We start from the raw sequence: 23,253 nt of genomic DNA on the forward strand, positions 1-23,253 counted from the left end.
AAAAACCAAAACTCGGCTCAGCAACTTAATAAGTCCTTTATTTGCAATGTTCCATTACCTTTCCAGTTTCCGATGCAAAAGAAGCAATAATTTTTTTTTTAAATAACGAAAGCGGAAAAAAAAGAAAAAAAAAAAAAAAGGAAAGAAAATATTTACAAAATTCAAATAAAACTAATAATCAATGGATTATCTAAAGCACCTCTCTGCATCCGGACAACTGCGGTTTCTGCTGGATAAGGAGACACTGCAATTACATCAGCAATTTGTTTCTGAAAAATAAAACTGAAAAAGTTTATTATCATCATCATTATTATTATTATTATTATTATTATATATTTACAGAACGCTCCTGAAATCCTGAAACTAGTTTCCACTTAAAGTAGAAAAGGCTTTCGGATCATTTCTGTGTCTTTTTTTTTTTTTTTTTAAACTTTATATATTTTATCAAGTCAATTTTCTGTAGATTTCAAGTTTTAACGGTGATTGGGTTGTTAAGTGTCCTCTACAACAGCTCAGGTTTAAGTACAGAAGAGGTAAAAGATGAAGAGTCAGTCAGTGTGGTTCACTACTGGGGGATGGGAGAGAATGGCTTTAAAGAGGAAGCATTAAGACCACCCCCTAGTAGTCAAGGTCAAAGGTCAACATCAGCCCTCTGTGTTTCTGTCCTCTGCTAGTTTATCATGATAGGAAAGGAGAGAAAATAGACAACCTTTGCTTTAAAAACTCCGTCAAATTAAGATTAGTTCATGTACACTGTAACGTTTTGTCCACTGGATCGTTAATAGGAACACACTTCAGTCATGCTGCACACTCCGGAAAAGGACAAGGACATAAGAGCCGTGTCGGGACTGAACAAATGTTATGGCATGTTGATAAACCCCCCTCCACCAACCCACCCGCCCGCTACACTTCACGCCCTGCTGTTTCCTCTTGTAGATCAGAAAGGTTGTTTGTCATTAGAATCGTCTAGAGGGGTGAAAGAGCAGCCAGTTGGTTTGCTTTACTTTGACATAGAAAGTTTCGTAGTGATGTGGGATACTTCACACCTCGCTAATGAGTAATCCTGCTGAAACCTGCATTTTCAAGTTTGCTTTGATGAGGACACTTGCTGTGACAAGCAGGTGGAGAAATAATGAGGAAGCAGGAGAGGGAAGGTAGAAAAGAAATGATTGTTTTTCAGAGTCCATCCCTCCAAAAAAAGAAGAAAAAAAAGGAACACAATAAAGATTTATCCTCATTGAGGATTGATTCGAGTCTGCCTCTCTGGCAATACTGTCCATGACTCTCCGTGGTCGCCTGCAGAGCTCTGGCGGCAGCTTTTAGTTCAGTATTTTACTCCTTGTCAGATTCCTCTTCGGCCTCGCGGAGCCAGGTGAAGAAGCCGGTGACCGACTTCAAGGCCACGCCTTTGCCTGTCTGCTCTGCCGGGTCTTTGCTGGTTTCCCATTCGTAGAAGGCCTCCTCTTTAATGACGTCCTCATCATACAAGGCGTCGAAGAACATCCGCAGCAGGTCTGCAGAGACAAAATTAGAGCATTATAGAAGCTTTATTAACAGCTCCATTTTAAAATTGTTTCTGTTTGCATTGAGTCAGGGACACTTGAAAAGCTATAAAGAGCTAATCAGTAGGTCAAATCCTAATTAACACGTTTCTTTTAGTGATTAGGCTTTTCTGTTTCAACCCTCCAATCCAGTTCATAACACTTTAAAAAATAAATTAAAAAAAAAAAAATCACCCCAAGAATGTGTTTTCCTCCAAAATAGACCACTTCCATTTCTGTGTTCAGGGAAAATGACTCAGGCCCTCCAGCAGCAACACTACAAAAACCTTCAGTCTCATCTTTAAATCTTGATACCCTGAATACACAGCTGCTGTACACATGATGATTTTATCTGTTTTCACCCTGAACAAAAACAACCTGGAAATACAGGCAGATCTTTTCTGATAAGGAGCTGCGTTTCAGACAAACCAACAAGGTCCATTTTTTAATGCCTGTGATCATCACATAACCAATTACACATTACTTTAGAGCAGCAGCTGTTTTTTGTTTTTAACCCCCCCCCAAAAGCTGCACCCAACAGCACATAGAGGTAAACATTAAACATCTAAGAAGCTGCAATCCGTGTCTGGCAAAGGGAATTTTACAGATCCTTTATTTATCCAGGTAAAAAGTCTCGCAAACATTAAAAACATATTTTTAAAGAATGATCTGGGAAGCAAAAATGACAACATAACATTGCTGATCTATAAAAATTATTTGAAGTGGTCAACAAGGACTGGATTGATTAGAAAGTAGATACAATAACGCAAATCTATAAAGATACTTTGTAACAGTTGATTTTGTAGTTTTCGCTTAAAAACTGACTTTAAGTTTTTTCCTTTCTTTGGGGAAACATGAACTTTGTATATGCCAACAAGACTGCTTACAGTGACGTGAAGGCTTTTTAAAATAGACAGCAACATAAAGAACCGAAGCATTGAATTTCCAGCAAACAGCTGATTTCGTTACATGTCCCTGCTCGATTACTCTGAGCGACAGCTACTGTCAGCTGAATTTGAAACAAGCTCACAGGAAAGATTTCTGCTTGATTTGTGCTCTTTAAACAAGCTTACTGGACTTTAGTAACATTTAAAAAAAAAAAAAAAACTTCTCTGAAATAATTCAAAGACAGACTTGGAGGGAGCGAGACTCATCCAGAGAACATTTATCACTAATAATTTACAAAGGCCAATAAATTTGCCATCTTGTGCCATTATCTGAACCGATTTATGGTATCTTCCTGCTGTGTCTCGATGCACGATCAAGAATCCAGGTTAAACAAAAAAGAAATCTCAGAAAGCTGAGCGACATTATCAGTGGGAGGTGCATCACATCACTCATCCATGTGACTTCTTTAAGTTCCCCCAACCTTATAATCAGCCCAGCTGCACGACTGAAACCAGTATCACCGCATTACAGTAAGCCTTGAGTTCAGTTTCGTCTCCACTGACTTTCATGAAATTTGGGATCATTTGCTTATGTTGCCAAAAAGACGCAACAGCTGAGGAAACCACATTAAAATGACACTTTGAATCATTGGCGACTTTGACGCCTGGATTTAACAGATGCTTCAGTATCTAAATATTTATAAGTGAACCAATCAGATTTGTATGTTCGGCAGTATTACAGTTCACTGTAAGTGGGGAAACTCACGAGCAGGCTGCTCCATGTGCACCATCAGAGCCTGGAGGGCGTACAGGGCCTGCAGCTCTTTCTGCTCGTCGTACAGGTATCTCTGCAGCAGAGAGGCTCTCTGGCCGATCTGCTGTGCATCCACCTTGTACGGGTTGTCACCTGAAACGAAGTGAACAAGTTTTTAAACCAGAAAGTGTGATTTTTAAAAGTAAGCGCTATTAAAATTTACTATAAAATAAATCCGTTTTAATTTATTTAAAAAAAAAAAAAAAAACAACAACTATATTTTCCATACTTCAGAATTTGAGCTTGGGTCGTTGTGAAAAGAAAAAAGACTAAATCATAGACACACACACAGAAATAGAGGCAGCTCGTGGTGTATTAGTCATACTTACATATGATAGCAGACTGGCACACTGATGTCATCAATGCTCGTACAAACTGGTTCGAAGCAGTCTGCTGCTCGTCCAAGTTAGCCTGAAAATAGGAAACAAAATGCAGTTGGAGAGGGGGAACATGAACAACACTGGGAAATAAGAGCACGCACAAAATGTTCAGGTCTGAAAACACTCTGTACTGCCTCACACACACCTCGATCCAGTCTCTGATGCGTTGATTGTTGGCCTTGTCCTGGAGGAGTCTGTCCAGCTGTTTGCTGATCTCCTCTCCGCTGAGGACCTTCTTCTTACTGGCCTCTTTGGGCTCCATCTCCTCTCCCACGGTGAACTCCACTTTCTGAAATACACAATTAAATGTGTAAAAAAAAAAGAAAAAAAGAAAAAAGAAAAAAACCTGAAGACACGGAGTAACTTGTTTCTAATCGTAAATCCCCACAAGCAAAAATCTCTCTTGCTTTCATCTCTGCCCACCAGGTAGACTCCAGCTGTGTTTGTCTTTGGTGCTGTGCAGGATGTGCTGCTTTCTCGTTACCATTTTAAGCTTTGTTGTTACAAAATAGACCAATTATAGCTGCTTTAAACGTATCCTAACATTTTTAGACCACTAAACAAAACTCCAAAAGTGCAGACAAGTGTTTTATCGTCTAAAACCTGAACGTGTTGCACGTACCTGATCGGTGACAAACTTGTTGACGTCTTCATCTTTGGGCAAGAAGTCGTTCCAATTTAGCCCAGCCTCTGTCCACAAAGCCCCGACCTTATTGGGGGTCTTAAGGGGAGAAAAGGGCCAGATAATCAAATATCTGTGGCTTTTATTTCTTTTTCTTTCTCTCTTTTTTTTAACCAAAACCAAAAAACATGTGCAACACAAGGTAATAAAACGAGTGTGTTCGGTTACCTTTTCTTTACAAAGCAACTTGAGGATCTGTACCAGCAGCACGCTGGCCTTCCCCAGAGGCACAAGAGGCTTTGAGATCTCCCTGAAGACACAGATGCACTGAATTAAGCTCCCATTTTTCTTAGAGCTGGATTATAATTCAGTTTATCTCATTTTAAAGCTGGAAATAAGTGACCTAGTTTTAAATTTAGCTTAAAATCGTTATTTCCGAGAAACACCGTCAACAAAAGAATCTCTGGAAAATGATTCCAACACTATTTACAGTTTAAAAACGTCCATTTCCATCAGACTATATTCTAAAGTCAAAGTATTCGAGTTTGCTTTCAATTATTTGAAATGTGACCGCTGACATTAAGCTCTCACCTGAACAGCTGTCCCATAGGGATGCCTCCCTCGTGGAGCATAGGAGTAATAAGCTCAGCCAGGTAGAGCCAGATGTGAGGTATATCTATGGCCATGTCTTCTGCTACCTCCAGAATCTCTAGTAGCCTGCAAAAGAATCGGCTTTAGTTCCATCTGCTCGAGAACATCCATCGAGGGTAGATTTTAGTTGAAACCAGGCGGCGTTCTTCCTGTTACACGCTTACCCTTTGTAGTACTGCTGCGTGGGCAAAGTCCCTGCCTTTATAAGCTGGTGCAGCAACAGGCCCATGTGTTCCCGAGCGATGGTGCTTCGTTCAAGCGTCGACTCCAAGCCGTTCCGCACGAACACGTACAGCAGTGATGTGCTGTTGAGCTCCACCACACACTGCAATGCCTCCTACAGCACCAGAGTGACACAAAGCAATGCTGTTAACACGGTTCACTTTTAAACATGGAAGTACAACTCTGATTGTTAGAGGCAAGTCTGCACCTTGACATCATTGATGTGGAGGTATTCTTCAATGATCGCATGCGACTTCTTCTCCACTTCCTCTTCAGTCAAGGCAGGTTTAGGGAGAGATGGAGGAGGAGTGGGAGCGCTCTCACGCTTAACTGAAGAAAAAGGTAAAAATACAACTTGAAGCTCATTGTTCTTTATGTCCTTTTCTTTAAACCACATCTTTCTCTATTCAACTCTTTTTAATTCTTTATTTCATACCTGGGACGAAGTCACTACCCTTGTCCCGACTTCCTCTATCTCTGCTTCCTCGGTCTCTGCTTCCCCGATCCCTGCTTCCTCTGTCCCGACTGTCTGTCATGCTGGCGACGCGGCGCACAGATTCAGTTGAAGACCTGCCATCTCCTCCCCTCCCGCCGCGCTCTTGCGACTCTCTGCTGAAGCTTCTCTTGGTGACTTGGTTCGCTTCCCGTCCTTCGCTGCGATCAAATCTGTCAAATCGATCCCTGTTGCGGTCACTCCTGTCCCTGTTGCTCCCACGTTCGCGGCTCGAACTCGACCTAATGGTAAAAGGAGACACAAAGAGGTCATTTTAACACACTCAATCAATTTGTAATCATGTACCACTAAAATTTTTGTATTTTTTGAGACCGCAGTAGGCTCTTGTATACAAAGGGGAGGCCAGATGGAGGAAGATTAGTATTCAAGTGGTCGCCATCTGCAACCTCACAACTAGATGCCAGTAAAATGTGTTTTGAAAAACGTGACATAAACATAAAGTAAAAAATAAGAGTGCCTATGACAAGTGATAAACTAAAATTTGTGAATCAAGTACTCAACTAAAGCAGAAGCAGACCAATTAATGAGAAAATATTTGGTGCTTCTGAGTACCTTTGAGGAACTCTGCGATCAGAGTCTGTTGCAGACATCAATGACCCAGACTGTAGGGCAGAGAAGCGGTTGAGAGTGCTGGTACCCGGACGCCCAGAGTCTAGAAAGATGGAAATGAATAGATTAAGAGCCAAACCACAAACAGCCACTAAGCAATGCTGTGCTTTAGAAGAAAGCTGAAGGTCTTACCCTGGTCTCCACTCGCTGGTTTAGCTCCAGTTCCTCCGCTGCTGCCTTTTCCCCAGCTGCCCCACATGCCTTTGCCACCCGGAGCCAACAGCTGGTTGTTGAAATCCATAGCACCAGGCTACAGGGAAACAAAAAAGTTATATTCATTCTCAAGAGGCCTGAGAAAGAGCTCAAGCCTTCACATGAATTTTCGGACGTTACCTTTGTGATCTTGCTTAGGCGGGTGGTGTCAATGGGTCTGTTCTTGGAGATGGGGACTGTGTTCCACCCCTCATCCTGAGGCTGGCTGGTCCGGCCACCTCCTGGTGTGTGAGGGCCTCGGCTGCCCATGTTTCCCGTGAACCTGTCTCTGCTTTCCTTCTTGGTCATGAGCTGCTGCTGGACTTTCATCTGTTCCCTGTGCTCCTCCATCTCTGCTTCCTTGTGAATCTGATCAATTGTCTTAGGACCCTGGTCTCCTCTACGAGGCACCCAGTTATTCTGTGGATCAGAGACAGAAGACAATTAACACCCGTGAGCCACTCTGGGGTGTTTCCTGTCTGTGTTTTGGATTACATTTGTAATAGTACAAATGTTCTGATAGGAGAACCTGAGACAGAAAGCATATCCACCCTGAATAACACAGTTTTACGTGCGTCAAAGATTTTCATTTTTAAGCCCTTTGTGACATAAAAGAAAAAGGGGAAAAAATGAAATCCTTGTTCTATTCTGCAGCTTCAGTATGATCAACATAAACCGCTTTCCAGTGTTCCTCCTGTTCACAGCAAATCTCTAGAGCGGAACAAAAATTGTCGTTGCCAACTGCAGGCCAAGATGTTGGAGATGAGATACTGAAAGGGCAAGCAGCTGAATGTTATCAAGAACCACCACACCAGTGACATGGCTTGATATCCAGCAGGTAAGGAAATATGAGAAGGAAAGAACTGGACCTAGGTGATTTGCAACGTGAACACCGTAAACTTTCAAAATAAAAGTCAGGGGTCTGCTTGCTGGCAAATCTATGCCTGATGATGCCGTTCTCATGGACAGAAAAAAAAAAAAAAGTTTTTTCAAACTAACCCTTTACCCCTTTGAAACCTACCAGCAGTAACCCTTGACGCCATTTTCTGAACTGAGTACTCACTGTCTTATTTTAGCACTGCTTATAGAACAAAACAACTGGGTGCGCACCACAAGTTTGAGAGTGTGGTCTCTGCTATGTAGATAGCCTTGTAAAAAAACAAAACAAAACCCTTCAGATTGTACTGTATATAAACACTGAGATACATACACTACTAAGTCAAGTCATGATAAATGCTGGCTATCAGTTCTTTATTGCTCTAAAATGTTGAATATGATTTAACAGTTACCCTTCTGAGGTCCAAAACATCTTGCAGCATGAAGCGGATTCTTGATGAAGTCTTTCTCTCTTTAATGATCTTGTCCATCTGATTAAAATACTGATCCATGCGAGGCTGTCGGGGACACAGAAAAGAGTGAATTTTATGAGGTACAGGTACCAAATGACAAACTGTGTGTACCTAATGATACATCGAGAACTGCCTCCTCAGTTCCTCAACCCATCACTAATGATCAGTGGCCCAGACACGTGGCACAAAAACAAGGTCATCACAGGAGACATCTTAACGTGTACATATAGCGGTGTTAGTCCATGCTTTACTTACCTTTGCCTTCTCAAAGTCCAGGTCTTTACCAATAGTCGACAGCAGTCTGCAGAGACACTCGAGAGACTCCTCATCATGATTCTTAAGTAGTTTCACGACACAGTCGTGCATGATTGGCTCTGTCAGCATCTTAAGCTTAAACAGTTCACCAATGAACTTTATGTTGCCCAGTGAGCGGCGTCGAGCTTTATCTCTGGCCTCCTCCAGCTCCACCCTGAAGCGCTCACGCTCCTCACCCTGCAGGCGGATACAAGTTTGTTCTTAGTGTATGAGTCATATGACAAGTTTACTCTAAATCTGAACGGTGGTTTTGACAGTTCTTACGTCTTTGGCAGCCTCCAATTCCTTTTGCTTTTTCTCAAAGATCTCATCATCATCCTGGTCCTTCTCAAACTCTTTCTGGCAGCGGTTGAGCAGCAGTTTGCGGAAGTTCACAAAAACTCCTGGCTTGTCTGAAGTGGGGACTTTCAGCTGGTGGAAGACAACATTCAATGTCACCAGGGGGTTTTAACGCACGTTTTCCTATTCAACTGCATTTAACAAATATGTAGCTGAGAGTATGCTCCTTCAGTTCCTCAATACCATCACAAAAAGTTCAGTGGCCCAGACACGTGGCACTAAAAAGAAGTCATCACTAGAGCATGTGATCAAAGCACAACATCCAACCTTCACTAGACTCACCCCCATAAGGCAGCGGCACATGTTGGCGTAGGCCACAGAGAAGTTGGGCTCTGAGATGGCCTTCTCAAAGATGAGGTCGATGGCTCCCTTCAGCCTCTCCTCAGTGTCTATCGTCAGCTCTGTCACTTGTTTCATCAGCTCCTGAAACTTCTGTGGCGTAAGCTTGTTGAGGATGCTCCGCAGACGCTTGAACAGCTCTCGAGTCTTGGCCTGTTCTGGGTCTTCCTCTTCAGGCTCATCAACACGGCCACGAGTGACCTTTTTCACAGAGGGCTTCCAGGCCTTCTCAGCCTTGCTGAGCTGCACGTCGTCATTTAGCGACATGCTGGTGATAATTTTTTTGGTTTGAGAGCGACGGGGCCCGGATGGCTAAATGGAGAGAAACGCGTAAATATTTTAAAAAGCTAGTAGGAAAAAACTTCACTAAACAAAAAGTTTACGTTAGAGATCGCTGCCTTTGCAAACAGCTTGTCTGCCAAACGTAACATCACAACTGCTGGCATTCATTGCACTTTTGTGTCATGTCAGCTCATAATACATCTCTTTATCTCAAAAAACATCAGACAAGTACTCCAGCACGTTGTAGGAAGACAGGCACAGAGGGAGATCGTTTTACTTCAGGGCATCACGTCTCAAGTGCAAAAGTATAAAAACGGTGTGCTGACGACACAATTGGTAAACCTATTAACTATAATGCAAGTTAATGCTTAAAGTGTCTTTTAAAAACTGTAAAATTAGCTAACCGGGCCACGAGGTCCTCCCACTGATCTGCTCCCAAGGTTCCCTAAATATGAGGGAGTAAAATCAGGACCAGTGTTCATCAGGCGAGATGGGTCAGCAGGTCGTAGTGGAGTCTTGTTCACCTGCAATTAAAGAGGCAAAAATAAATAAAGGAAAAATCACCCGTGTTTTCACACAAAGTTTAAAATACTGGCAGTCGGCAGCACTACCCCTCAGCCTCCTAGTAGATCAACATATGGTATCAGTTTGAAAATCCTGACTTTGTTCTCGAGTTTTTGCATTCACAAGATTTTCAGGAAACTTCACCTCTGACCTTGAACTTTAGGACAAGGTCACTGAAATTCAAACTTGGAGATTTTTAGCAGATGCACCTACTGATGTGAATTTCAAAATCCTACATCGCCTCATTATCGCATTTACACCCGCCCACTCGCTCGCTCTGTGTGGTGACAACTAGAGATGGACCGATCCGATATTACGTATCGGTATGATACTGACCTAAATTACTGGATCGGATATCGGAGAAAAATAAAAAATGTAATCCGATCCATTAAATATCACGAAAGCACCTCGCAAAACTTGCAACGCGCCGTAACTCGCCTCAGAACGTTAGCAGTATGCATCACGTGATAGAGCGGCTGCCGCATGCGGGACCTGTCGTGGTCTGGATAGCATGTGGAGCTTCGCTAGCAACCCGGCATTTCATCTCCGACAAAGTTATCCCGAGAGAAGTAAAGCAAGTGTGTAAGTCCATCTCTGAATGTTTGTAAAGCATTCCTGCGTTAAGCTTAACAAACGATATATGGAGCGACTGCCTCTCCTGCTGCTACTTCAATCATGAAACTGCTTAACGATCAGCTGATCGGCTTTTCTGTCGGGAGTCCGTGTCTCTGGTTTGTTTTTGGCCCACTTTGCACCAGAAAGAGGAAACCAGCGGCTAAACAACAGCAGCACGTTTAAGCTTGATCAGCTGTTGTTAGAATGTATTTAATATTACTTTCTACTCGAGGATCTTTTTCTACGTAGCTGACGCTGGTAACTGTGCAGGGGCGGATCTAGCAAAGTTTAGCCAGGGGGGCCGATAGGGCGTTAACAGGGAAAAGGGGGCACAAAGACATACTTTTCTTTCTTATTCTCATTTAAAATGTCTAGCTTTTAATAAATAATTATCTGACACCCAAAGTTTTAATTTGATGCAAAATGAATAGAAGTCCATTACTGTATATAGTAACTATTAAGTATAATATATATACACCCTAGTAAGCTATAGTACTTTTTCCTTTGGGAAGGTACCATCTGTGCAGTCTGCAATTTTGTTGAAGAAAGATGTTGAATCTATTTAATATTTTAATATATTGAAAAATAATTGATTTCTGTGCATTTTTTTCACACTGCATCAAATTAAGGTTGATTACGTCGATTAAGCATCATGAGGTGGAGCGTGAGGGGTGGTTCCCTATTTTTTATTTATTTATTTTTGTTGTTGCTGGGAGTTGGAACCCTATTAGTTAGGTTGCTTAATATTTATGCTAAGTACTCTTTAAAATACCAGAATAGGGAGGATGGTGTAGGTTTAAGTTTATTAGATTGATCAGTGTTGCTGAACTATGAAATATTTTTTTTGCATACAGGTATAACAGAATAGCTTTAGTGTAGTTGTTGTTTTAAACTTGAGTATGAACTTATACAAAATGCAGCAAGATATTTAAAAAAAAACTGTTTTGTTGATTAAAAAACACTATATCGGATTCATATCGGTATCGGCAGATATCCAAATTTATGATATCGGTATCGGACATAAAAAAGTGGTATCGTGCCATCTCTAGTGACAACAATACCCCGTCAGCCTTTAACAAAGCTGTGACGGCCCGGGACAACGCATCGGGTTACAAAAATCGGGAGTTGCACGACTGGCTGAAGCGCCTCAAAGATTGTGGTGCGCTTCATGATGTGAGGTCAAAATTTACAGATGAGGGGTAAAAAAAACAACTGCCATATTCTTCAACTCAATTTGTATCGTTTCTGCGTTCTTTTACACAAAGCTCAACATCACCTACCTTATCCAGCACCACATCACTGATGATAGGCAGGCCCTCAGGCTTGTGCATACTGGCGCTGATGAACTGGCAGCCCAGGAGGAACTCCCTGTCGTACCGCTTCTTGTCCTCCGGGTTTATCGGCTTCCATTCTTCTGCACAACGTACAGGAAATATGCAAAGGCACATGATTAAAGGCACACTACAGTAAAGGCACAGCTGAAAGATGGCTGTGATAATCCACTCTGTCAGTGCAGATTCTTTGAAACTAAAATAATAAAACGATGACGGCACATGAGCAAAACTATGAGAGAAACTAAAATCACCATAAAGAGATTTTCACACTGTGCTTAAATCAAACAAGGCCTCATCCTTCCAGCATATAAATGCAGGCACAAGGAAAAAACAGACTTAAAATTTAATGCTGAAATAAATTATATTTGCCCTAAGACCAAAGTATGTACAGAGTTTTATCAGTTTAGCTTTAGGGAAAAGATTAAAACATTTAAAGATTTTTTTTAGCCTTTTAAGCTTTCAAAGCGTACCTTGTTTGTACTGGTATTTCTGCTCAGTTGGCTCAGGTGTGGCTTTAGACTTGTCAGGTTCTGCATTCTGCTTGTCCTCTTTTTGCTCCCAGGTCTCATCTGCCACTTCGACAGGAAGTTCAGCTGGTGCTGGAGCTGGAGGGTTGGCCTGAGTGGGCATGGGTTCAGAGGCAGGCTTGGCACCCTGTTCCTGCAAAAAGAAAGAAAAGATCAAGTTTTCTAAGAATCTGTTGTTTATTGAGAGTAAAAGATGGACACCCAGTTTAAGAGCTCTTTGGACTGTCGTCTGATTTAACACAAACCTCTGTGAAGGCATCCAGGAGATTCCCAATGGCCTCCTTCTTGTTAAACTCTTTCATGTTCTTTTTCTTCCTTTGCACATGTGTAGCAGCTTCAAAAGGAAAGACAAAGTGATGACATTAAAATTCAGATAAAACAAGATTAGGCATGTGACAGCCTGAGAAGCAAGGGGGGGGATTAACTGTACCTTGCATAGTAGATTCTTCTGGGCAGCTAACAGACGCAGGAGGGGTATCCTCACTTTTCTTCTTGCACTCTTCCTCCTCCTCCCTCTCTTCAGCCTCCTCTTTCACCTCCTGGGCTGCTGTTGCCGTTTTAGCCATAGGTGTGGATTCCTGAGATTGAGAAGCGTCTGGCTGTTTGTGGGGCGTAGTGTCTGAAATTGCATTATCCTTGGGCAGTTCTTCGGTCTCCTGAGGAAGGCCGTTGGGGAGAACAGGCTCTGCTGCCTCAACTTGTGTGGATTCAGGTTCGGGGGTAGAGCGCAGAACGGCGTTCTGGGTCTGTGGACCAGCAGGCTCCCGTGCAGGTGGGGGAGGCTGGGAGACTTCAGTTGCCGTTTTTGTAGCCATTTCTTCTTTATTCTTTCTTTCTTCTTCAAGATTGGAAGAACCTGCTGCTGCAGCCTCAGCTGCAGGCTCCAACTTTGTGGTGGCCACCTGCTCTTCTTTTTCCACCTTCTTCACTTCCTCTGTTTTTGCTTCTTCCTTTTCTGGACCCTTCTCAGCTTGAGCTGGAGCAGCCGGTAGTTCCTCTATTTTCACAGGGGCTTCTGGTGCTTCTGAAGACTGTGAGGTTGCATGAGGAGCATCTACTGTATCAGAAACGGTAGTGCCAACTTTATTTACTGCCTCAGCAGGAGTAGTGGTCAACGTTGCTCCTGGAGGAAGGGAAGGAGGAGACTGCTGGTCCTTTATCAGTGTGGATGGCACCTCAGTAGTAGCTACGGGGGCTACAGATTGTGCAGCTAACTCAGTAGGCAGCACTATTTGGCTGTCCACTTCCTGTTTGCTCTCCAACACAGGCTCAGCGTTTGCCGCAGCAAGAGAAGGAGGGGTTTCAGCACTAGTAGGACGCTCTGTGTTATCATCTGGACAGCGAGAGACGTGACAATAAATGATGAGAAAAAAATTTAGTCATTTCTTTTTCACAGAGTCAAACTTAAGAAAATATTCTCACCTCTTCTCGTCTGTGCAATCACAGGCTGGGCAATTTCCCCATTGACCTGTGCAGAACTTGCATCCGGTGCCTGCAATCACAAAGCAATAGCGGCCTTTAATAAATAAAATAGAAAACCCACTAGACGGGCTTTTAACAATGAGCATCAACATATTTGGTGCAGCTTGTTACAAGTTTTTTTTCTCCTCACATTTGGTGGATATTGTCTGAGGTGGTATTGATTCAGACCCGTTTCTTTGAAGGCTGCAGTGTCACTCAACTCTTTTAAAAAGTGATTCGTTTGTGTTGCCCGTTTCCCCTCCAACTAGCAATTTTCAACTTTGGCAATAGCTCAACGCATCAGTGCATTTTTGTTTGCATTTGCTTAGACTCAGCATAGTTTGCTTAGTGAAACTGACCTCAGCTGTGCTGACTATTAGAAAGTACCATGAAGACAAAAAAAAGAGAGAAAAAAAAAAAAGACATCAACACAGTCGCAGATGTACTTAAAAAAAAAAAAAATCCACAACGGTGCCTTTATGTACAGATAAATTCATATTCATTCCTTTTTAAAGTAAGAGGAAATAAAAATAAAAATAAAAAAGTGAGAGCAATCCTCACCTAACAACATCTTCTTTTGTTGTCTTTTTATAACTTACCATTGTTTTGTCTATATAAAGCAAAACGTTGGCTTCACATTGAAAAAAAATTACTTTGTTCTAAAGCAAATAGTGAAGTGAAGACAAAATGAACATGAGAAAAACATAATGAAGTTCTGAGCTTTACTGTATTACTTTAAACACAGAGTACCACATGTCAGTACAAGATAGCCAACTATACTTTAGATTTCTGATAAAAGACAAATGTACAACACCATCATTACTCTATTTAACTCAGTCACTTCAAAGTAAAGTCTTACCTGTGGTGTCGGTGTGGTGGAGGACATTACACCCGACAGGATCTCGTGCGTGATATCGCGTCCACCCTGGTTGGGGTCTCGTATTGTTATCTATTAGAGAAAAGGCAAATGACATTAAAATACAAACAATGTGCAACCATCCTGCCACTACTGATCTACAGCTGCTGACCCCCATCATGACAAATACTATTGTTGTTTTCAGGTTAAAAGGGAAAGTTCCACATTGAACACACAATACAGTGTCTCTCCATTCAACATTTTTGACCTCATTCAAGAGGTGTGCTGTGCTTTTGTTGGGACATACTACCGGTCTGCGTTCTCTCTTCATTAGGCCTTGTGACTGTGCAGGGGCTTGCTGAGGAGGCGGGACTTGTAGCTGTTGCTGGGTGGACAGCATGACCGTTGAAGGCTGGACAGATGGGGGATACTGAGGCGGAGTTGGATAGTATGCTCCAGCTGTAAAGTTGAAATGAAACAAAGAATAGAAATTACAAAATAAATCATAAAAACAACTCAGAATAAACAAGAGTTTTCAAGAGTTCAAACTAAAATAAAAATCTGTATGTACTTGTTTCATTTGATTGAGATTTTTTTTTCTACCATTGCTGATAAATGTTGGGGGGGGAAAATGTAAAGGTGCAATAGCAAACATTTGTACGTGTACACAAAATGTGGTTTCAGATATAAACGTGTACTTAAAGGCTAATTTGTGGGCTTATTTTTTATGTTTTTGATCCACATTATATATTAAGTTAACAACAAAGTCTATGAATTAATGATGGCTGAATTTGACTACTACACAAAACTTTACTACTTCTGTCTACAATACGTGATGAATTCAAACAGCCCACTTTACATTCAGTTGTGTAAGGAGGCATAACTGCCATTTGCTCTTTACATTCACATCTGTCCAGACTTTTTAAAGCAATTTAATGGGCTGGCACCAGAAGCTGGAGCCACCGATTCAGCATCCAGCCAAATTTAAACATTTACAAGTAGTATTGCTGTACAGAAAATTACTTCAAACGGAAGTTGGTTTTTGACGCTTTGTATGCAAAATTCCATTTATTTAGCTTCTTAAACAAGAAACAAATGGAGAGGGAAAAAAAGCCATAAGCTGTCATCACCACAGAGGCATCACTAGGCTACAAGCTAAAAGTTTCAGTTAAAGTTTTTCTCTGTATTTGCTACAACTACATTTAAATAACATCCATCGTCGTGTGTACGTGGCCTACACGTACGAAATCAGAGACAGGAAGACACGGTTAGAGACAGGAAGTGCCACAGAAGCCTGCTGACCACCACAAAAGCACACACACTACTCACCGGGGTAGCGCTGGGAGGCGAGAGGCGCACCGTGGAGAGAGAGACGGCCGTTCTCTCGCCCGCCTCCTCTCCCCCCGCCACCCCGCCTCTCCCTCGCGGCAAGAGAGGGCTCTGAACCAACGCAGCAAAGGAGAGGAAGGGAGTGAGGGACGGGAGAGGGAGGAAAGAAGGAGAGGGCAGGAAGAGACAGATGCAGAATGTGTTAATGAGAGGATCCAGAGGAAGCAGGGTGTTAAGAAGGTCCCATGAAATGAACAATGTCTCTACTGTACACTTACCTTGTGCTCTTGGCATATATTTAGTTTCAAATAGTACAAATTTTGAAGTGCACTACCATCACACAAGGGTCTTTATAAGTAAATACAATGGGGGTTTTAACTGAGCCAACAAACCCCCACTTATCTATACGTCGTATATATAAAATATCTGTGCATTAGTACAAATGTACTAAAGCAAATCAGTTTTTGTAGCAGTTGCGTTTCCTGCTTAAAAAGTGCAGTTCATTCATATTTAAATAGGGTTTCTGGCAACGTTAGCTCCCACACAACGCTTCTGCTGCTGTATGTAGACATGCAAAAAAGGAGAAAACTGCGGTTTCAAAGCCATTTCATGGAACCTACAAGGCAGCGTAAGGTGCAGAAAATGAACACAGGCCAAAGCAGAATTAAGCCCAACTACATGCACATACAGCAGTGTTTGGACTCAAAGGCATATTAAAAAAAAAACGAAGAAAAAGAAACACACACACAGAGACAGACATACTACAGCAACAAAGACAATTAACCCCCATCACAGAAAAAATAGAAACAAGAAAACAACCCAATCAGCCAAGCAAAACCACCCCACATTCAGGAATACTTCACAGATGAGGAATTCTGCATGTGGATGTGGTTTTAAATACGGGTTAGAACTTCTCCATTAAGTTCTGTGTTTAAACTGAACGCGTTTGTGGTTCGGCTTGGTTGTTGTGAGTCTTGGGGTTAAAAACCCTTACCATAAGGAGGGTATTCAGCAGGGCTAGTTCCAGTATAGAAGTTTGCTGTGCCGCTGGTCACGGGATACTGCTGGGTAGGAGGCATGTATGGAGCTCGGTACTGTAGAAACAAGACAAACAACAATTAAGTTTTGAGATCCTCACTCCAAAAACCTCTATTAAGAGGACTTTCAAATATTAATGTAGCTCATCGTAACAGGTTTCCAAACTGCGTCTCTCCCGTCCTCACATAGGATCACAAGCTTCAGACGAATTTCCACACTAGCGCTGGTACAGGAGAAGTCAAAACCGAAAGCAAAGAAACTGCCAAGTTTTGGATTTTTTTTTTTTTTTTTTTTTACAAAAGTCTCGTGTTACTACATGTCGTCTGTACAATTTGTGAATCTCTGAGCTTTTGTAAGGTTATCATTAAAACAGTAAAAACCAACACAATTATATACAGTGTTCTCAACTCAGCTGTGATGGCAGCAGTGGGAGATTATGACAAAATAAATAAATACATTTAAATTGTGAGGTGAACAACCTGCAGAATCGGCTGTGATGTCACCTTCAGTTTTGGGTGTGGCTGCTAAGGACTGGAAGGTGGGTATAATGAAACTCTTTAGAAGACACTTTGGATGAGCCATCAGAAGGACTCCTAAAGCACTGAGTGTTTGTTCTTCACTATTAGCGCTTTTTCAACTAGTAAGTACTTGGCACGACTCGGCTTGGTTTCAGTCGTTTTCCATTACACCTGAGTACCACCTAATGTGCATAGGGTCGTTATATCAACGTGGTCGAAGGGCCTACAGCGTTATTTGTACCCGACACAAACAACACAACAATGGAGGACATCGAGGTGAAGGTATATCCTTGTTGCCGGGTTACAAAAGTGGCCATTTTGATTTTTGTGAAGGAGATGCTCTCATGACTTACAGTGACACTATTGACCAGTCAAACAGTGGCATGCAGTCTATTGACATCACATTTTCGGATCAACGGAGAGCATTTTGGAACCCCAGCCGAGTACCAGGTACTAAAAAAGTACCTGGTAGCGCCACCTAATGGAGAACCCTAAAAACAGTCGATCCGAGTACGTACTAGTGAAAGAGGGCTTTGTGTGTTTATACACCACTATGCATTTAATCATTAGTTATTCTTAATCTCTGGCTCTCTTGCACAGAGTGTCTTTTGTCCTGTTTTCCTCCCACCACCCCCAACTGGTCACGGCACATGGCCGCCCCTCCCCGAGCCTGATTGCGACAGAGGTTTTTTCCTGTTAAAAGGGAGTTTTTCCTTTCTGCTGTCAACAAGAGGGTCATTTGATTGTTGGACTTTTCTCTCCATTGTTGCCGGATAACTCTACAATATAAAGTGCCTTGAGATGACTGCTGTTGGGATTTGGTGCTAAATAAATAAAACTGAATTCAAGTTTAAAATGAAATCTGACACTAAAGACACCAAACTGACATGAAGAATACTGCAACCTTCCAACATTAAACATACAAACAATAATGAAGAGCAATAAGCTCAACATGTTACTATTAAATTCAATTCATTCAGAAGGTAATGTTATCCAAATAAAAGTGTTAAAAAGTGATTGCAACTGTTATGATAAGTATGTATTGATTACTTGGGCTGGCTGCAGAGTAGAGCTCGTGTGTGCACTAACCTGTCCAGAGGGAATGAAGTAGCCTTGAGGAGAGCCAGCAAAAGGTTGGGATATCATCATCATTTGTGAGCCGGGTGGGTAGACATGAGCTGGTGCAACAGCTCGAGGGCCACTATTTCCCGGTACCCTTGGAGCACTGGTGGCCATGGTGGGTCGGTTCTGATAGTAGCTCTTAAAAGAACAAAAACAAAAAGATGAAGACTGCATCATATCAGCAGCAAACTTCTGGTTCTGCCTGTGCATTTCATAACAACGGTATTCCTAATTCTTGCTTTTACATTTTTCTGTGCGTTTGCTTCGAGTTACGCACACGCCGATACCCTTCACCTGGAATCTACGCACTCACAGCAACTGCACATGTGCACACTAAATTCAATTCTGGGTAACTTGGGAGTTTAAATTATCCTGAAAGTCATGACTTCCTGCCACAATGAAGTTAGCACAAGTTAACAGGGGAGGGACGAAGAGAAAAGCTGTTACCTGTAATGCTCTGTATCCACCCTTCAGCCGCACAACACATGAGCAAAGAGCAAGAAAGGGAGTAAGATTAAGGTGAAAATGAGGACCGGACACAATGAGGGGGATGTTTGAATTTGCAGGAAGAAGGGAGGAGTATGAGAGGTAGCAGTGTGCCTCGCAGTCATGATGGGTACGCTCAAACAACTACAGACGCACATGCAATCGATTCTGGACAGATCATTATAGAAACACGATCCCCTTCTAGTCCTGCAGGGCCCTACTTCTGGTAGGTTAAAGAATCACATTAAGGGCTGCAGGCACATGCAGTTTAATTCATTTTAATATCTGGTGGCAACAAGGCCCTTTATCACTGTGGGATTAGGACAAATGTGGTGATCAATGCAAAACAGTGGCGAGACGTGGGCTGTTTTCAAATGACAGCCTGCTGCACAATTTAGACCGTATCAGAAATGCTTTCATTTCTCAAAATTTTCACAATAATACAATTCATGTCTACAAACCAGGTATTTAAATAAAAAACGATCTGATGCAAGATATGCTGACTTGGTACTAAATTAAGATGAAAGGGGAAAACAAGGACTGAGGAAAAAGGAAAGAACTTTGGGGGACACTGGAAAAGAAAATGCGTAGAGTTGAATTTTCAGCTGTTTTTAATTTACATCATAGACTCACTTGCAAAACGTAACTTGCATTAAAGTTACATAATGTTGATTACACAATCTAAGGGCTTGAATAATAATTTAATGTTGCAAAAGAGCTCATTTGGATTTGAATGTTTTTTTTAAAGTAAACTAATCTAAATGGATGTTTAGAAGGGCAGATCTAAACACTCATCTTATCTTCTTTCCCAATTTGTATCTGAAAGCATGCATTACACTAAGGAGACAGAGGGGATGTGAGGAAAAGTAAGGGGTGTTAGTACCTGTTGATGTAAAGTACGGGGCCCAGTAGCAAACTAGGACAGCAGAAGAGAGGAAAGAAGTCAAGATTCACATTCAAGGACAAGGACGGCAAATAGCGGTTATAACACACAAGTCGAGGCAAAGCCTTACAGCAGAAGAAGCTATGTCAGAAACTGTTGTGAAAGAGCAAGAAAGAAAGGGGTTTTCAACCATATCAACAACAGAAAGCATGCTGTGAACAATACCTGTCTTGGCTGTGGTGCAGAGTTCATTTGTGGAGGTGGAGGGGTTGCAAAAACAAGAGAAGTTGGCTGTCCAGGGCCGTAGGCAGCCTTAATAGGAGAGAACAGAAGAGGAGGGAGAGGGGGGAAAAGGTTACTAAACTCTAAACTACCAAAATAAATAAACAAACTATGTTAGTGGGTCTCACCTGTGTCAATCCAGGGGAAGGGGCAGGATTGGGGACAGAAGTGGGTCCCGCTATAGGCTGTGGTGGTTTGTTCATTTCACGTTCTTTTATGGTACTGCATTAGGGTGGCGATGTGGTGCCAGCCTTCCTGGGGGGAAAGACGAGCAAGAAATAATGTCAAAATGAGAAGAACATGAAATTACTTTGAGCTGAAATGTGATTTTTTAACATTTGCAAGCAGGCACTGGTATTCCAGGTCTTTGTTAAAAATACTAATTACAGCCATTGAGGTTGGATACTAAAGATCACTGTAAGGAGACATGTTGAACCTTTAGTGTAGCAACATCTAACCAAGCAGCCAGGGTGTGGCCTGCAGTTTCGCCTGTGATAACACCACCACCTCCCCAATCTCGTTCCCTTGCATTTTTACAGAGCTCATATGAGGATGCAATTAGTGTCTTTCCCTCCTCCATCCTTGATTAAATCAGCTGGTAACACAATTATGTGTTTTATCTTCCATTCAAAGCTTAGGTTGAGTAGATAAGGGTTCAAATTACTTTCAAATAAATTCCTGCCTTAGACACCAATGCTAATTCGTCAGTTATTAAAGCTCACACGCACGCTGTTTTTAAGTGAATCTAAGAAAATGGATACCTCAGGTCAAAGTTCATTTACTGTGTGAACAGAAGCTAAGCCCCCCCCCTCCCTCCCGTTTGTGCAAATAAACCATACAAAACTCAATACTGACTGCCGTTTTCCCAAGAGTAAATGACGGCTGCGGGGGGTTGAAACTAAAAAACAAAAAAATGATAGAATTGCTTTTAAAAAATATAAACTGCCGTAATAGCAGGAGACGTGTCATACACCATCCACCTGCTGACACAGTGACTATCGTCAGATGCTAGCTGGTGCCATGCTTCTTTTTGACAGGGCTTCAATGCTTCCATATGGCGCGCCAGAAGCGATGGCTAACGGGCTTATGATTCACGAATAAATGTAAACGGTCTTGTATTAGCTGACATTTACCGTAAAACATTTTTTATGGCCTGCTAACGAATCAGAAATGCCCCGGCGAGGTTGGCTGGATCGTTAGCCCACAGCCGGCTAATGTTACGTGTCCCACCATCACAGACATTTTACTTAGTTACGCTACGTGGCTGAGTCCGCATTTAACCTTAATGTACACAGAGCCCGGTCAAACAGTTTTACTGTGCTGATTATAAGAATACACATTTATACTCAAAGGCCGGGAACAGTGAAGTAGTTAGCTTTGTCAATAATGTTGCAACACGCGACAGCGATTAGGTTAAGTTACAGTCATGCTATTGTTGGTTAACATTGGCTAGCGGTTAGCGGGGTGTTACAGGCCCGGCGACACCGTGTACCTGATGTTCATGGTTAACGTGGCCTAATATTTTGGCACTGAGGGCACCGACTTTAGATTCAAGACAAACTAAAGAAATCGATCCAGATCGCAGTAAATATTGATTTCATTTCATTATTTTTTTAACCGAGAACCGAAAAAGCGTTAGGTTAGGGTTAGCCATAGCTTTCCCACGAAGCCCACCGAGATAACCAAACCAAAACAGCCAACGCTGTTAATTTAGGTAACTTTAGGTTAGCGTCAGCTCTAAATAAAAAAAATACTGAACTGACGGAAAACACTAAGATAAAGTAGTTTTACCGGGACCCAGGGGAGGATTAGCCTGCTAGCTCTGCTGGTGTGTGTGGACGGTCAGGGCCTGCTCAGCCCGTGTGCCTTTCACAAAAATGCAGCCCCGCTCGGGGAACTAGCATACCGCCGGGTTTCTTCTTACCAGGAATTATAACAGTTACTGTGTTGCAAGGTAGGAACTCGGGGAATCAGCCTCGGCTCAGTCTTCTGTTAATGAAAGCGGTGGTGCTGCTGTTTCCTTGTCCTTTAACTCCAACAGAAAAATGATGCCCTTCTTGGCTAATGACTTAGCGAGCTAGCTAGCTAACCGGCAGATGGGGGAGAGTGCTAAACTGTCAGTTCGGTTTAAACCCCCAGGCGTGCAAAAGTGACAGTGCTCAAAATCAAATAATATAGTCCTTCGGGAATACTATTGACAACTCCGATGGCCCCAAGAAAAGCCTCTGGACCGCAGGTCCATGATCAAGGCGTCGATGGTGATGGATTGCCGGTTAGGTATATACACAAGTATCGTGTGATGCGGCTCAGAGAGAGGCCATAGTGCGATGTTTCTCCTGTGCGAAGCCGGTACGCCTCCGAGTCGCATGGGTAACTTCCGGGGAAATTAAAATTTGATGCAATTTCCTTGGTCATGTGATGCAGGAGCTTGACTCCTTTGATCAACCGAGGCCTCCGTATTCAAAGTGAGCCATTATCTGGAACAACACTAAGCTGATATCTTTAATTCTTTTACGGTGTTTTAAAAAAGCGCATTTGAGTACTTACATTTCCATCACAGCTGGGACATGATGTTGCTGAGTAGACTGTGATTAGCCTCTTGTTGCAGAAGATAATGAAGTTAGCTTAACTTTATTTTACTGCATCATGTTTGATTGGGAATCTGATCATTTCTATTTATTTAATGTTAATCTGTTTAATACCATGAAATAATTACTAATGTATCTGATATTAATTTTGAGTTGTTTAACAAAGCAGTAGTAAGGGAATATAGTACAGTACTGAGCAAAAGTCTCAAGCCATTTCTCATATATATATATATATGTGTGTGTATATATATATAGATATATGTATGAAATATGTGCAAGCATTCATGCAAATAGAGTATATACCATTCCCATTGTCTCTAGAATCACTGTCCTGCTTGAAAATGAAGGCGATGCCAATGGAATGCTTTCCAGGTGGTATTGCATGGTAGATCAATGGATCAGTCCCTTCACCACTGGCTAAAATGCAGCCCAAAGCATGACACAGCCTCCACTGTGTTTTACTGATGGCAGTGTACACTCACTGTTGTACCTCTCTTCTGACCTCTGTGCACACTCACAATGATTTGACGAAAAATTGATATTTGGATTCATTACTGACCTGTTGGAAAGGTTATTATAGTTAACTCAAACGAA

General features: G+C 42.1%; 1 protein-coding gene and 2 non-coding genes across 4 annotated transcripts; all 3 read right to left on the reverse strand.

The window, feature by feature from the left end:
* Positions 1 to 20: 20 nt before the first annotated feature.
* On the reverse strand, positions 21 to 22,444 carry eif4g1a (eukaryotic translation initiation factor 4 gamma, 1a). Of its 2 annotated transcripts, XM_085439920.1 has the most exons (33): positions 21,996 to 22,444; positions 20,200 to 20,326; positions 20,015 to 20,101; positions 19,790 to 19,822; positions 18,868 to 18,888; positions 18,388 to 18,558; positions 16,737 to 16,836; positions 15,743 to 15,853; positions 14,721 to 14,872; positions 14,417 to 14,506; positions 13,519 to 13,588; positions 12,527 to 13,429; positions 12,342 to 12,430; positions 12,040 to 12,229; positions 11,516 to 11,649; positions 9,461 to 9,580; positions 8,718 to 9,086; positions 8,361 to 8,507; positions 8,037 to 8,273; positions 7,722 to 7,826; positions 6,574 to 6,852; positions 6,373 to 6,490; positions 6,184 to 6,283; positions 5,554 to 5,852; positions 5,326 to 5,447; positions 5,060 to 5,232; positions 4,836 to 4,961; positions 4,473 to 4,554; positions 4,245 to 4,343; positions 3,768 to 3,911; positions 3,572 to 3,653; positions 3,195 to 3,335; positions 21 to 1,514 (listed from the first exon to the last, which is right to left on the reverse strand). In XM_085439920.1, the coding sequence occupies exons 2-33, from the start codon at positions 20,272 to 20,274 to the stop codon at positions 1,333 to 1,335; spliced, it is 5,151 nt and encodes a 1,716-aa protein (XP_085296046.1). In that variant the 5' UTR covers positions 20,275 to 20,326; positions 21,996 to 22,444; the 3' UTR covers positions 21 to 1,332. The 2 variants fall into 2 exon arrangements, with proteins under 2 accessions (XP_085296046.1, XP_085296047.1); XM_085439921.1 differs by lacking the exon at positions 15,743 to 15,853 and having other exon boundaries at positions 14,724 to 14,872.
* Positions 7,915 to 7,989, reverse strand: LOC146687718 (small nucleolar RNA SNORD66). The gene has a single exon (XR_014916627.1). It is a non-coding gene; the product is annotated as a small nucleolar RNA SNORD66 (small nucleolar RNA).
* LOC146687719 (small nucleolar RNA SNORD66) lies at positions 8,599 to 8,676 on the reverse strand. Its single transcript, XR_014916626.1, has one exon. It is a non-coding gene; the product is annotated as a small nucleolar RNA SNORD66 (small nucleolar RNA).
* Positions 22,445 to 23,253: the final 809 nt, after the last annotated feature.

Source organism: Copadichromis virginalis, linkage group LG18, assembly GCF_057382275.1.
Source record: "Copadichromis virginalis isolate Kocher_CV1m ecotype Utaka linkage group LG18, C_Virginalis_male_GT1.1, whole genome shotgun sequence".
NCBI classification, from domain to species: Eukaryota; Metazoa; Chordata; class Actinopteri; order Cichliformes; family Cichlidae; genus Copadichromis; species Copadichromis virginalis.